Source organism: Talpa occidentalis, unplaced genomic scaffold (assembly GCF_014898055.3).
Source record: "Talpa occidentalis isolate TD23 unplaced genomic scaffold, MPIMG_talOcc4v2.1 talOcc4.301, whole genome shotgun sequence".
NCBI classification, from domain to species: Eukaryota; Metazoa; Chordata; class Mammalia; order Eulipotyphla; family Talpidae; genus Talpa; species Talpa occidentalis.
Window position 1 is genome coordinate 2,032 of NW_023603197.1, and position 15,661 is coordinate 17,692.

General features: G+C 59.8%; 2 protein-coding genes across 7 annotated transcripts in view; both read right to left on the reverse strand.

Moving 5' to 3' along the window:
* Positions 1-15,661, reverse strand: part of LOC119256519 (biogenesis of lysosome-related organelles complex 1 subunit 5-like) — an 18,304-nt gene continuing 2,643 nt past the window's right edge. Inside the window, exons 2-7 of one of the 6 annotated variants that reach the window (XR_005127816.2) lie at positions 13,367-13,449; positions 11,692-11,821; positions 8,125-8,183; positions 4,248-4,580; positions 2,616-2,747; positions 1-98 (exon numbers count right to left, since the gene is read on the reverse strand). Coding sequence is in view for 1 of the 6 variants with exons in the window: in XM_037524335.1 (XP_037380232.1) it covers positions 4,401-4,580; positions 8,125-8,183; positions 11,692-11,821; positions 13,367-13,449 (452 nt within the window). In the remaining 5 variants the exon portion in view is untranslated. The other 5 variants (XR_005127815.2, XR_005127814.2, XR_008553693.1 and 2 more) reach the window with 5 other exon arrangements.
* LOC119256520 (eukaryotic translation elongation factor 1 epsilon-1-like) overlaps positions 13,414-15,661 on the reverse strand; it is a 17,523-nt gene continuing 15,275 nt past the window's right edge. Inside the window, exon 5 of the mRNA XM_037524336.2 lies at positions 13,414-13,449. The gene's annotated coding sequence lies outside the window, so the exon portion shown is untranslated. The remainder of the gene's footprint in view (positions 13,450-15,661) is intronic.

Consider the following 15,661-nt stretch of genomic DNA (forward strand, 5'->3'; position numbering starts at 1 on the left):
CCGGCGCAGGCCAAGTGCGTGGTCCCGGCTCCCGTGCAGGAAGCTGTGCTGTCCCCCTCATCCACAACAACGGCTCCTAGAAGTATTTTTTCCGATTCCTTGGGAAGTTAAAGTATTTGAGAAGAATCTCAGGAACTGCTGCCCCAGTCTGGTGGGGGAGCAGATAATGGCCTTCCCGCCCAGGGCTCCAGGAAATGATGTGTGCGGCATTGTTCCTGGGGTGGGGGCGGGGGGCGGCGGGCTGGGAGCCAGACCATGCAGCTCTAGAAACCACCCAGAACAGAAGCCCAGGGCCCGGGGCGCCCCGCCCCAGCATGGGGACTGTGAACAGGGCCTCCTCTGAGGCCGCCCGCCAGCCGCCCACACTCCCACCACTCTCATCGGTGGTGCTGGCCCAGCTTGCCGCAGGAACGGGGAGACCTGCCTGGCGTGGCCCTCCAGCCCCGGCCAATGAGGACATCGGGATTTGGGCAGCCCGCCTGAACCGTTAGATCTGACTCAGCTTGCATCAAAGACCGGCGAGGGCGAGACGCGAGACACACACCCTTCACTTGAGAGGCGCCTGACGCCCCGGGACACATGAACTGGCCCCAAGAGCAATGCCATCTGTGGTGCCAGCTGGAGGCCGCCGTCGCGCCTGGCCACATGCACATGGGCGAAGGAGACGCTGCTGCATCCACCCAGAGCCCCAAGGGCTGCCGCAAAATGGGGGGGAGGGGGAAGGGTAGAGACTCCTGTGCTGCGACCCCACTCCTTGGTGGGGCGAGTCACAGGTGCCCTCCCCAAATGGCCTCCAGACTCGATGGTGACGGCACCGATTTAAAAGCAGATACTGGGGCCTCCCTGGTGGCACAGAGGGTTAGGCACGGCACTGTGAAGCGATCTGCAGCCTCTTCAGCACGAATGCGAGCCCCGGCCAGTCAGGAAGCAACCCACATGGTGCTGCAGACCTCTCCTGCCTCGCCCGCTGCTCCCCGCAGCAGTGTACTTTGGTCAAACTGCCTGTTCTGTTCCCCACTCTGTCTCTGGTGAGTCCTCTCACCCCCTGCATCTCTGGCCTGTACCCCAACTCTTGTATGCATAGAAATATATAAATCTTAAAAAAAAAAAATAAAAGCAGATACTGAACACGGCATTCACAGGCAGGCTCCGCCTGAGACAAGGCGCAGAACTCATCGAACCATCAAAACCAACCTACAGGCTGGGTGCTGCTGACCGCTTGCTTTACAGAGGGGGAAACCGAGGTCCAGGCCCACTCAGTTAACACGTGGCAGGGCTGGAACGGCCACCTCTCTCTGCCCCTCACTGTCCTGCCTCCCATGGGGTCTGCTCAGCTGGGGTGCAAAGGTGTCGAGAGTCTCCTCTAAGTAGAGGCACTTGGACGGTTTCCTGATGAAACAAGAAGCTCCAGTTGTGTTTTTACCTGAAGCACCGCAGTCCTGCGATGACCCTGCACCCGCCCCACGACGGCTGTGGTGGGAGGGGCTACTTGCCCTGGACGAGAAAGCCCAGGCTGCATGCAGACCAGGCTCCTGGCCAGTTCGTGGTCTGCTGTCCTCAGCACAGAGATGGCCACGTAGTCAGTGGCCATTGTTTGCCCGGGGGGCAGAAAGTGGCTGCCTTCCTTGCTCATCCCCCTCTCTCTCCAGGGGGCAGAGGACGGGTGCCCGCAGCCCAGAAACGCTCAGGACACCCCCTGGACCGGAGACATTCCGGGCCCTGCCCTTCGCTCCCCAAATCCCACTGCTAGTTTGCCTTTGCTGCACATGATGCTCTGATGAGCGCCCCTGCCACGGGCTCACGGGGCTCCAGGTCATGCGGGTGGCACCGAGGCTCCCCATAGTGACAGGGGTTGCTGCTCTCCCGTCCTGCAGGCACCTGCACCAGGTGCAGTCAGTCCAGAGGCGCAGGGCCAAGGCTTCGTCCAGGTCTCTCCAGGCAGGCGTGGACGCCACCGAGCGCTCCAGGGATGAGCCCCAGCCAGCCCTTGAATGCTGCAACCATTCCCCACTGCAGGCCCCGCACTGCTGCCTCTGAGCATTCATTTAGAAATCCTGACTCTAGGACCTCCCCTGGTGGCGCAGCGGTTGAGCTTGGGTTGCAAAGCTGTCTGTAGCCTCCGTAGAGCCGGTTCGATCCCCGGCCACCAGCGAGGGTCCCACATGGCGCGCAGACCTCTCCTGGTGCTCCCGCTGCTCCCCTCAGCAGTGTACTTCGTCCGTCTGCCTGCTCTGCTCCCCGCTCTGGCTCTGGTGAATTCTCTCACCCTCCCGCGCTTCTGACTGTACCCAGTGCATGTATAAATAAATAAACAAATCTTTAGAAATCCTGACTCTAACGGGAGAAGAGGACCCAGAGTGTTTAAAAACACAACTAAAAATATTACCGGATGTGTTTCTTGAGGCGATTTGGGTCAGTCTCACAACTACGACTTACCGCCTCCCACACTACTCTACACTTCAAAGTCCCAGGCACAGTTTTTTTGCTGCTGTCTTACTGGAGTTTTACTGCTAATAAACCCTCCTACCAGTTACAGCATGAAAAATCTGTACACAAGACATGAATTCAGGCGAAACGCAATTCTCAAAAGCACCGAGCGCGCCCACGGTCCTCACCTGCCTCCTGCCTCCTCTGGCTTCAGCTCAGTCACATCCCTTCGTCTCACACACACCTCTGACTGCCCGGACAGCGGGAAGTAGCCTGTTGCTGCGGTGACACCTGCTGGCCGCAACTATGAATCCCAGCTTCTAAGGGAAGGAAAGTCTTTAGCATCACGATCTTTCTTAGTAATATTAATGTCCTCATTTATATAATTTTATTTCAACTAAGCCTTCAAGCAAATTTAACATGCAACTGACACTTAACACATTTATCTTGTAACTGTGATCTCGGGGGTAATTTGATAAATCATTGTTTCTGAAACAAGTATTTCCCAAAAAAGCTGGTCAAGCATTTCAGGTTACATTGTTCTAAAAAAAGTGACTTGACTTGCAGCTTTTCAAAATCTGTACTTACTCCATTTTAAGGGAATGTATTACATCACACCATAAACTTACAGAGTGCAGCAGGCCTCGTGGAAGGCCCCCTCCCACCTCACGTGGGGTTATCTCTGGAGTATGGTTTTCTCCATCCATGGAGAGAGAGTTAAGGAAACCCCAGTGATCTGTGGCCCCAGCTCGGGGCCTCCCCGAGACGAGAGGACAGCTGGCGCGCTGTCCAGCGGCAGTTGCAACGGGGAGCTGGTAAACATCCAGTTGAAGGAAATCTCAAATCCTTATCTCTTCTGTTACTTTCACCCACTTCTGACAGTCAGGCAGCGCAAGGCCTGGGGCAGCCGAGCCGCGACCCAGCATGCGCCCCCGCATCAGCACGCGCCAGCTGGGCAGTGGTGAGGAGATACCTGGAAGATTTACCCAGACTTCAAATTCTCTCTCCATCCATCTCCTGAAATTGCTGCATTTCATTCTGCTTGGTTTATGTGAAGGGCAGAGTTGGGGCCTGTGCACAGCGTGGAGTGCAGACTTCTGGGGACCCGTAGTGACAGGGGTGCCTGCCCTGTCCTGACACCTGCTCATGAGACAGGACTCGCAGACCGGTGGGGCTCACCGGTGGTGACCCAGGGCACACGTTGGGTGGGCTTGGGGCCAGCCCTGCGTGAGGCTGTGCCACCAGCTGGCTCCTCAGGGGCTGGGCCCTCCTCACTGAGTGGCCAGAACAACGTGGACGGAGCCTCTCGGACACAGCCGCCACAGCAAAGCAGATGGACACGGGAGGTTAGGCACCAGCCCAAGTCGATGGCTCTGGGGAAGGTGAAAGTCAATATACTTTTGCCAAGCTTTTCCTCCCACGCCTGTTTTCAAAGCTGGACACTTAAGTGCTAGACACAAAACCCAGCCCAAGTGTCCTGTGCCCGGGGGGCTCACGGCTTCGCACTGCCCTGCGGATCACCAGAGTCCTGCAGGGCCGGGGGCCACCCATGTCCACCCGCCACCTGGCTCCACCACCGGTGGGGACCGCGCACCATCTCCCTGCCAGCTGCAGGCCGCCGTGACAGCTGTGTGAGCCCCGATCAGGGACCTCCACGTGCCCTGCATGTGGGATGAGGGAGTGAAAGCACTTCTCTGCATCTCTGCCAACGGCCTCTGAGACAGGGAACGGGAAGGGCAGCAGTGACAACCAGAAGACGCATGCCAGCTCCTCTCTGAGTCACCCACGGGCCCCCGAGAGCTGGGGGAGGGTGTGCGCACCTAGCCTGCACTTGGTGCAGGCCCGGTGAAGCTTTCTTCTTCTGCACGAGAGAACACACAGTCTGCTGCAAAGCTCGGAGCAGGGGCTGCAGGGCTGGCGGGCGGTTCTGGGGAGGCAGGGCCATCTCGGGAGCTTGTCCGGCCACGCGAGAGTTAGAAGGTGGAGAACTTGGCCAGATCCTTCTCCATCTGTGCGTACTGTGCCCTGAGCCTGCCCAGGGCCCGGCTGTGCTCCTCGTCCACGGCCGCCTGCTCGCCACGCTGCTGTGTCATGAACGCCTCCCACTGGGCTCGCTGCTTCTTCTCACTAGCTATTAAATGGTCGTTCAGAATCTGAGAAAAGAAAATTTGAAAATCACATGACACTTTCTAGACAATTATTCTTCCATGCAGGAGACAAAGGAAACGTTCTCTCTTGCCAGCAGGCGACCATCGCAACTACCATGTGGGTCAGTGACCAGCCCCGCGCCACAGCCTGAACGTACACAGAAAACAAGACTTACAGACACACACCGAGCTGCTGCCACCAGCCACACACCGGGACTCCCTCCCTGAACTGCAAAATGCCAGGGCCCGTGCTGACAAAGGGAAGAGCCAAGCGCACTTCTACACCTCTCTTTCACGCGAATCCCATCGCCCTCAAGTAATTTTCAAAATTAAAGAACATAGCCCAAAGCAGCCCCACTACAAAAAACCCAGACACACGCCTCACAGCAAGTGAGTCAGGCAGTAAACAGAGCCACACGCTACTCTCCCGGGGAAAGAGCTCAGAAGCGCTTTTCCAGGAAGCCATGAACACGCAGGCCCGTGCGGACACCTGTGCTCCCGATTCCCCGTCCTGTGTGAGGACCAATGTCCTTTCCTTGCGCGCAGCCCCGAGGACGCAAGCAGGTGAGTGGAGAAGGCACGGGTCAGCGGGACACCCGTCAGCGTCCTCAGTGCGCAGCGTCCTCGGGTGCCTCGCCTCATGGGGACCTGGACCAGATTCTGACGCAGAGCCTCAGGACGGGCACGCGGGAACAGGGGTGGTGCCGGGACAGCCCCCAGCACGCAAAGCCACGCGGCCACCCCAGGAGGAGGACGCAGCCTCTACTTGCACGTGGCCCTGGGCTGCCCTCCTCTGCGCCAGGGTGCAGGGCAGGGCGAAGCCAGGTACCCCAGCCCCAGGCACCGCGGGGTGGAGTCCCCTCCAGTCCCTGGGCACCCATCAAGGCACGCCCAGTAGTGGTCTGCACGGTAGCGCCAGCAGCCCGGCCGTGACACCACGCCCCTCCGCTCCACACACTGAGGGCCTAAGGGCGGGAGCGCGACTGTCTGCTCATGTGACTCGGCCGCCGGGCTGCACGACCACCCAGCCGGAGCCTCTGTGACATCCAGCTCTGCGCCTTTTCCATTGTCAAGTATGAATCCAGGCTTCCCAGAGGGAGCTTTAAATGCGCAGGTCGGGGGCTTTCTCACAAAACCAACAAAAAGCCAAATCCCACTACAAAAGCTTTTTCTTCCAATCTGACCTGAGACTCCTCAGGAACAGGCTTTTCCAGTGAAGCGGTTCCAGCGAGTGCAAGGGGACCCACGGTCAGGCGGCCGTGGTGGTGGCCCTGGCCCAGGCCACAGGGGTAACCACGGGGAGGGGCTGCTGACGCACGACACTCGGGGAACAAGTCACGCAAAATCCCGCATGTTACTTTTATCTTCCCTGTGGGGGGATCAGGAGCCCCCAGATGCCCACAGCCTAAGGAGCCCCCAGCCCTGCTGGCGGGGACTCTGCCGCAGGCACCAGAGCAGCCTCCCTCCACGAGGCGCCGCATCAGACAACAGTGTCTGGCGTGGGCTGGCGCCGTGCACGCAGAGAACGCCGACGTGCTGCTCGGACGCGCCCCAAGGACACGCTGCGCAGAGGCAGAAGGGAGCCCCCCCAGGCCACAGACCGTCCAGCTGCACTCCACTGGGCAAGAGAGCCCGTCACCAGGGTCCGAAGCGAGTCACAGACCTCTCGCTTTGCGAGGAGGGGCTGGGTCCTCCGTCCGTGACGCTCACGGAGACAGCGTGGCCGTGCTGAGTCTGCCGCAGGTAAGAGTGACGGCTCACAGCAGAACGGCGGACCACGCCTTCTTATTCCCTCCAGGTTGTTTTTTGTTCTTTAATTTTAATTCATTTTAGCAATAGATTCTTGAAATAATTCCAATCTGCCCTGAAGTGAGGCCACTAGACAGAGGAACAGGCCCCTCCATCCCCACATCTGACACAACCCCCCTCGACAAGGCCACAGTCAGCGCAGACCGCGAGCACAGACCCTGGGGATGCCGCCAAGGCCGTCACGTGAGACAAGACCTCCGGGCCTCAGGCGGGGGTGAAGAAGGTGCTCGAACAGCCTTGGGAGGGACTGCTCCGACCCCACCCAGCTCCCGCAACGGCAGCCGCTGACCTCTCCTCAGCCTCCACTTTTACCAGCAAAACTGCTGCGGGGGCTCAGCTGCTTCCCCACAATCAGCACAGAAAACGGGGGCAGCGCCCACCCCCACGCCGACAGCACCGCGCCCTCCACACAGACCGACCGCCGGGGACAGAGGGCGTGAAGGAGACTGTGAAGCCATCAAATTGAAAAAAAAAAAAAGGAAAAAAAAAAGAACACCAGAAGCCGTCACAGACGCTCAACATGGGCCCTTCTGGGCCGGCACTCCCGTCCGCCCGGCTGCACCGGAGCTCGCCCCCTGCCAGACACCGCCACGCGAGCGGTCGTCACAGCGCAGGAGAAAGCAAATGCTGACAACTGAGATGGGAAGAAACGAGCAAGGCGCCAGCCGTGCAAAACAGGAGGCAGACCCACGCCACAGCCCACCGGCCAAGGCCCACCCTCGCTTCACGAGGCCCTGTCTTTGGCCACGAGACGGCAGCTTCTGTTTGGACACGTCTGGTGGCAGGACTGGCCGCGCTTCCCAACCCCAGCTCACAGCAGGCTGGGCTCCTGGAGGCCGCCCTCACAGGCTGCCAGAGCCCCCGAGCGTGCGGTGAGCCCCCATGGGCAAAGCTGCCCATGGGCACTGATGACATAGGAAGCAGGCGGGCAGCACGGGGGTCTCCTGCGGAGGAGGAGCTTGTCCTACCAGCTGGGGCTCCCCTTCCAGACACTCACTCCTGAGACCGCGCAGCCCCTTCTCCCGGGCACCTGGTGAGCGCAGGCCTGAGCATAGAAATCCACCCGCGGTCCAGTCTAGTCCGGCCCACTCAGCTCGCCTGTCTGCTCTGTGGCTCCATTGCCGTGTTGTCCTTGAAACGTGGGTCCACATCAGAGCTGGGCAGAGGGGGCCGCGCCCACCCACTGCACAGGGCACTCTGCTGGGGCTGGGCTGCGCCGTCCCTGTCTGGGGTAGGCGGCAACACGCGCATGGGGCAGGCGTCCACATGTCTCGACAGGGGCCTCTCCCTGGCCAGGGCAGCGGACAGGCTGCGAAACACGCCACGAAGACCAAAAGAAACACTGAATCACTACGGACCCTGGGCCTCCGGGCTGCGCTCCACACCTGGGCTCAGCACACGACCGTTCACGCGCCACCCGCTGGTGACTCTCACCCTGTGACCACGCTGGCCCACAGCCACGAGTGCCCTCGCGACACACACCGCCCTGCTCAGAGGAAGGCTCACACCACAGGGGGTTTCCTCGCTCCTCCCGGAGACAAGTCACGCTTTCAGGGAGAAGGGAGAAATGTGGAGGAGGAAGCAGGAGGCCTGCAATTTGAGTCACGAAAACGTGGACGGCGCAACCAGTGCCTTCAGTGACATGGCCATTTGGAAACCTTTTAAAATGACAGCATCAAAGGCGAACCCAGTGTTTTGGATCCAGAGTCATGGTGCCCCACCCCGCCCGGCCCCTGCTCACCTGTCTCCGGTCTCGCTCCCTCTGCTGCAGGCGGCTGGCGGACGCAGCAGCGGCTTGCACTGTAACGACACAGACGCCAAGTTTAATCAGCAGCCCGGGCTCCAGGGAGACTCACCTGGGGGACGCCAGGATCGCCAGATCTCAAAATCCACCACCAAAACCAAATCCTGTTTGCTCACGGTGGGTGCCCGAGGGAACAGGCTCTGTGAAGATGTCAGGGTGCAGGCCGGATGCACCATGTCTGAGCTCTGGGAGGGAAGCCGAGGCCTGGAGAGCTGTGAGCATCACCTCAGGACCCCGAGACGGGGGCATGTCGGGCTGACCGTGACTGTGTCCCTGCAGCCCTGACTCACTCACTGCCCCTTCAAATTTGCACCAACCACATCTCTGCTGCAGGCGGGACCTGGGATCTAGAATTTCCACAGCATCTCCGGCCCACCGTCCCTGCACTCCTGGCTCAGGGGTCGTCCTGGCCACCACCACCAGATTCACGCTTCAGTGGTGGTTTCTACTGTAAACCCAACCCTCACAGTCACCCTCGGGGCCCCCGAGTCCCCGCATGCTGGGAGAGGAGCCCTGCACGGCCCACTGGCCGCTGTGGACATGGAGGCGCTGTGTGGGGGGTGGCCGCTTGGGGCATGGACAGAGCTCTGAAGAGGTGGTGCCCCCGCCACACGTGACCCTCTTCTGGCTCTGCCCACTCAGCTGGCACTGAGGTCCACCACTCAGTCTCCTCGCTCACCGCCCCGTCTCCGTACACGATGGTCCCCCCGGCCTGGCTGCTGCCAGTCCAGACCAGTGCAGTCCACACCTCCTCCCGCCAGACCCCACAGGGCAGCACCAGTGTCAGGCAAGCTGGTACCCCGGGCCCTGGGCGCCTGCCCCACTTGCAGAGGAAGCAGGACGGCTCGGACACAGCCGAGCTGATGGGAGACCGGAAGGATGCAGAGATCCTGCTAAGCTTAAAATCATTAAATCTCAACACCAGAACCACCCACTGCGGTCAGGAGGCTACACCCCTGCCCCACCGGCCCAACCCTCAGGGGCATGTTTGGGGCTTGTGCCCATGGGCCTCCCTCACTGCGGGGACACCCTTCAGGGGGCTGCGCCCTCCCCCGCTGCACAGCTGCTGCCCCAGGAAGTCCCCCCCTACAGGGACTGGGGCCCTCTGGGGGACCGTGACTTCTCCTTGGGAAGCATGCCGGCCCCAGCCGCGAGGATGTGCTGGCGGCTCCTCATCTTCAGAAACCTGCCTCCTCTTGCAGGCTGTTCACCTTAGCGCCTTCAAAGCCAGGGTTCAGTCCTGAAGGCTCCCGATCACGGCTTCTCCAGCAGGAGACACGAAAGGAAGCGGGCTAACAGCCCGCCGCCCTGGAATGCCAGCCCGTCACCTCCCCAGCGGGCTCCGTCACCGGCTCAGAACACACTTCCAAACTCTATTACTTGACAGTGGACGTTGGGGCTTCAGCACTTGAAGATCACTACGAACGCCAAAGAAGTACAGGAGCACAGGGTGTGGCGCCCCCTGGAGGTCAGGAGTGCCGGCGACACCCTCTCCCCACACACATCTTAGATGGAAGACCCATTTTCAGAAGTTTCAGTCCTTTTGAAGGAATGTGCTTTTAAAACCTTCAGCCAGGCGGGGCGCTGCCCCAGTGCAGGGCAGAGCCCAGCATGACCCTGCTGGCAGGACACCCCGGCTCCCAGGTCTGCGAGTGACATGAACCAGCAGTGAGTGCACGCGCCAAGTTGGCAGACGCGAATTCCCTGGGGACGGCGGCTGAACCAGGGGCTTTTTAAAGCCCTGCCGGCCCTGAGCTCTTGACGAAGCCACAGACGCAGTGCTGTCTCTTCTGGCAGGAGAGGCTGCCAACGGTCATGCCCAGGCTCTTGGGCGGACGACAGAGCCACAGCTGGACGGGCACTAAGTGCGGAGCCATACTAGCCTCTGTGTGGAGCTCCCTTGGCAGGACAGGGGCCTCTGGGTGTGCCCTGGGCCCCACAGGGCCCTCTCCGGGTTACTGAGACCCTCCAAGGAGCTCCCGGGGCCACCAGCCAACATCGCTGTCCGTGACCACATCTCACCCCACCAATTTCGACACCAGCGGGTGGGGAGGGAAGCAGGACGCCCTGGGGTGCCCTGGGTACAGGTACCCTGGGGTTTGCGTCAGCGTTCATCAGGACATCTGTCAGGGCCAGGGCGGTGACATTAGGCAAGAGTACCCCTTGGACTTCCCGCCACCTGCGCAGACACCAGACGCGGTTCTGGCACCTCCCCGCCCGGCGGGCACTGTGCAGCAAGGCCTGGAGGAGACCCAGCCTGACGCCAGTTGGGCCCGCCAGCCGCTTGCCTCCTGGCCGTGGGGTCACTGGCTGGGGGTGTTTTCCGTCCCCAGGAAGGTGACTCTTCATCGGCAAGGTCTCCAGGGCGTGAGCCACCGCCATCTGTGGCACCTCCTCCTACCTGTGGACGAGCTGGGTGGGTCAGCACGGAGCCAGAACGGCTGCCTTCCTCGCAGCCTCCCCTTCTGAGATGAACTCCGAAGACAACACTTATTTCATGGAGCAATTTGGTAAGTTCAGTAAATATTCCTTTTTGATCAACTAATATCTCCAGGTTAAAATAGTCTGATGGGCCTCCCCGATGGTGCAGCAGGTTGAGCGCAGTGCTGTGAAGCTGTCCGCAGCCTCTGCAGCACGGGTTCAATTGCCAGTCAGCCAGGGAGATTCCCACATGGCGCAGCAGACCTCTCCTGTCTCGCCCGCTGCTCCCCTCAGCAGAGTCTTCAGTCCGTCTGCCTGTTCTGCTCCCGACTCTGTCTCCGGTGAATCCTCTCACCCTCCTGAGCCTCTGACTGTACCCCAGTTCTTGTATAAATAAATAAATCTTAAAAAAAAAATAGAACTTTTTGAGATAAACACATGCTATTTGCAGCAACATGGATGGCGCTGGAAGGGATCATGCTCAGCGAAATAAGCCAGAAAGAAAAAGAAAAATACCAGATGGTCTCACTCATAGCAGGAATGTAGAAAACTTAAAAAAGGGACCAGGAAAGAGAATAACTATAAGAAAGTGAAAATCAAAATCAACAAAAAACTATGAACCAGAGACACTCTATGGAGGGTGGGGGGCGGGAGGGGAGGAATTGGGGTCAAAATAAGGGTGCTGCAATTGTATGGGGAATATAAAAATAAAATTTATTTAAAAAAAAAAACAACTTTTTGTTTCATGAAAAACGTTATCACAAGCAAACACTCGCAACGGTTATTTTTTCATTAAAGGTAGAACACGAGTTTCCTCTTTGAAAACAAAGCCTCATTTCACAGCCCAGCTCCTCTTACAGATGAAATCATTTTGTTTAAAAAAAATAGGCAAAAAGGAAACCTGTTCCAATTTGCCTGCCTGAAGGAAGGCCCCAGGTACAGTGGACAGGCTGGCTCTGAGGCCAGTGCTGTGGACACCCGGGCTACACGGCACCACCTTCTCCCTGGCAGCCTCCTCTTCCGGCACACCCAGGCTACCAGGGAGCATGCTGGAAGCCCGCAGCCCCCGGCATGGATCCTTACCTGTCTGCAGAAGGGGGCGCAGGCTGAGCTCCATGGCCTCTTGGCACCGGGGCAGGGTCTGCTCACTGGTCTCCTGGGTCATGTGCTTGAGGTTCTCGAGCACGCGCATTTCTCGAAGCCCACGCTTCTCCTGCACGAACAAAGCAAAGTTCGGACCCTGTGATGTCTGCCGTCCTCAGAAACTGTACTGGGCTTGCACCCATATGTGACTGCTCTGCGGCCACTGACACTTGCAGGCCTCCTCCTAAGCCCTGGCAACAAATGAAGGCACAGCCTGGAGGCGTTTTTTATTACCTGGAAGGCTTCAAAACCTATAACGAGTAACCTTCGTGCACAAGCAATGTTGAAAAGTGGGTGAGAAATTCTGAAAACACCCAAAAAGGCTGAGGTCGTCACCGACTCTGCAAAGCAAACGAGACGTGCCTGGCCTGACTTCACACGCAGTCAGCTGCTGTCACATGCTTCCAGACGCCGTTTCCCCAACCCCACTGTCCTTGGACAAACCTGCAGAAGCCCCTGTGCTGACGTCTGTCTGCAGGGGGCTGGGCCCTGACTGAGCATTCCCTGCTCCCACATGGAGCATCCCTGGCAGAAGGGCGTGATCTCCACCCGGACACTAGGCCTGGTGTTCGCCAGGCAGAGGGTGCCCACCCTCACCCCAAGACAGAGCTGCTCAGGCCTGCTTCCCTGGCAGCTGGCATGTCCGCCCGTGCCCCCTTGTGGCTGGAGATGGTGTGCAGGGGTGCAGCCTGCATCGAGACCCTGCAGACAGTGGTCATGGCCCGGGCCTGTGCTCTAAGGGCAGGGTCAGGGGGAGAAGGGGCCGAAGGCCCTGTGTGTGGCAGGGCTGGGTTCCGGGGACAGGGTAGGACACGGTAGTGGACACAGGTGGTGAGCGCCAGCACTCACTCTGCCTTCCGAAGGTGTTGGTGAAGGATGCGGCAGACCCCTGCGGAGACGCGTGAGAGCGGCAGGCACCTGCTCCCAAGGTGCCCTGCAGGCTCCCGCTGTGCTCGGGGTGAGGGCAGGGTCTCCTGTGGCAAGCTCAGATGCCCTGCCTGGCTGGGGTCTCCCCTGAAACGAGCCTGGCCCACTCAAGCTTGGAGGGACGGGGAGAGCACATGGCAATGAGAGGCCCTACCACGGGGTGTGGCGCTGGGATGGCAGGGTCAGAGAAAGGGCATGGACGCTGCTGCCCACAGCAAATGTGATTAAAGGCGCTAGGAAGGGAGCTGGCGGGAGCTGGCCAGACAGGGCCCCGCGGGTGATAACATAGGCACAGGCAGCGGCAGAGCGAGCAGTGAGGTAGCGTCTGGGGCACTCGTCCACTGGGCGTGCGCCTGGCAGAAAAGTGGCCAAGATGACGCTCAGGAGCTCGAGCCAGTGCTCGGGGTGTGTCCGAGTGAGCGCACACGGGCCTGGACCCTGAGCCACAAGTCCCCGCAGCCCCTTACTCACTGCACCTCACTCCACAGACGAGACAGCTGAGCTTATGGGTGCTCATTTCCCCAGATTAGGCCCCGAAGCATCCATCCAAAGTGTCTGCTCTGCATCCGCGCCCTCCCACCCATGTTGCTCCTGGCACGGCCCCCGGTCATTCACGAGACACAACCAGAGTTTAAAACCGGAGACTCTCCCTCTCGTACACGAGCACACCCAAGGTTCAAATACTTACTTCAAATTCTTTCACGAAATAACGGGCTTCACCTTGAATGATGGGCCTGTGATCTAGGAGCCTTGAGTGAATTTCTCCAAGATCTAAAAGAGAGAATGAAACTCGAGGTTAATGGGGTGCAGTAGCACCGTCTGCAGCGGGTCTCCCGCCTGTCCCCAAGATGGGTGAAGGGAGAGTCCAGCTGGACAGCGGGGCGGGGGCTCCCCATCCAGTCTGGAACTGCCGCTTCTGAGAGCAATCAAAGCTGAAGACACGTCTGTCCACCAATTCGTGCCCACGTGTCAGAGAGCAGAAAATCCCTAGTGCAACAGGGGCACCTCCAAACACTGACAGCTGCAGCAGCCGGCGGCAGGGCCAGAGCCTGCATCGGGGCCCCGTGGCAGTGAAGAGCAGCATGCACGCGCTGCATCACCGTGGACGGACCCCAGCCAGAGCACCGCCGCGCAGCAGGCTGCAGAGGCCTCAGGCACCGACGGGAGCCTTCTCAACGCGCAAGAGACGTCGCCGTCAGAGACACCAAGAGCAACAAACGCCGAGGAAACGCAGGACAAAGGCCAACCCAAGACCGGCCCCGCAGAGAGAGGAGCCGCAGGGCACGCGGGGCTTTACTGTTCGCTGCGATGGGCAGAGAGTGTTCCCCTGGTCGCTGCTTTTTGACGGGTCAAAAGTCATAAAGAGGAAAGCGTTCCGAGCTGTGAGCGCTGGGGTGACTTATTCTCCTTCGCAATGGCTAACCGCACAGCTTAAGGTCGTGCCTGAGAATCCCGGAGGAAACGGGGGCCTGCCATACCCATTCCTGGTATCCTCAGGCTCTCGAATTTCTGATTTTCGTAGACAAGCAGTGGGGCAAACTTCAAGGCTCCGTTTAAATGACTTTTGTCAGGATGCATCCTAAGGACGCACCCCGAGGGCGGAACCCGCACACGGACGCAAGCTCCCCGGCGGCCTCTAGCCTACACCCCAACTCTTACATGCACAAATAAATCTTTTAAAAAAAAAGATTACCACATGTTACTTTACACATTATCATAGGAATGAGGCCACTAACTCATTTTACTACAACATTATAACGAGCAGATGACAGTAATTCTGAGTTTGGAGACGTTCCAAGGTGACGACTGACCTCCTCACCATGCAGCCCAAGCCCAGCCCTGCCACACGCAGGCCCTCTTCTGCTCTCTGAGGCAAAGGATAAAGGAGCCTTTTGTTGTCTGCAAGTTCATACTCTAACCTGGGACAGACACCCCCTCCCCCAACGCAGAAGGCAGAGGGACACTGAGGCGGGAGACCACAGACGGCAGGACATCCCCGCTGGCCCCGTCCCTGGAGGCCGCAGGTGGACTATGGGGCTCTGAGATCATGACACTCACCGTCCCACAGCACCAGCGCGCGATGTCACTCCTGATCCCCAATTCAAGAGCCCACCTGGCTCCGGGGTGCCCCTTCGGAACCCAGCCAGGTGCTGTGGATTCCCACAACGGGCGCAAGTTATCGCCGACAACGCCGCCTCAGCCTGGACGGCGGCCCTTGCAGGACACAGGCACGGACTTCTGCAAATCAGAGGTCAGCTGGCGTCAACCACAGCCCGTGTGTTCCCGACATCCAGGCCCAGCAGGGACACCTGCTCCATCACACTTTCTCCCGGGGCGAGCCGGCAGGTGTCCTCAAAGTTCCCCCACAGCCTCCTGAGCTGCGGGACTGCTCCCCTGCAAGCCTCCCACTTTCACGCATGAACCCCCTCAAAAGCATAGCTGGTACCAACCCAGGGAGCTGAAGGTGGCCCTGGGCGGGCGACGTGACCACACAGGCCCAGGGCCGCGGATCCGGCCACGCCGCCCACTTACCGGGGCTCCTCCTGTGCCCGCGCCGGCCTGGCCTCCTCCCACGCGCCCCCCACCGCCCGCGCTACCTGGGCACGCGCGGCCGCACACAGGCCCTCGGATGCATTGCGCCGCATCCGCCATGTAACTGGCCCAGTCACCCACAAAGAGCACAAGGACACCACAGGCCACTGAAGAGAAAGCAGCGGGGAGCCGAAAGCAGAGCGGCTCTGCCCTGCTCCAGCTCGCCGAGGCTCTTCCCCGCGGTGTGGGGACCCCGAGAAACGCCCTGTGAGGACCCTGGTGAGAGGCGGGTGCAGGCACACCCACAGGAGCTCCACCGAGAGGCGGCCCGACTGCCTCTGCCCAGCGCCGATGTAAAATCCACACCTGGGCACACGGCTCGTGCGTTAGCGTCCCACCACGCGGGACAGCCCCATCCCCTCCCGAGGGCAAGTCGTGGGCAGCCCGAATC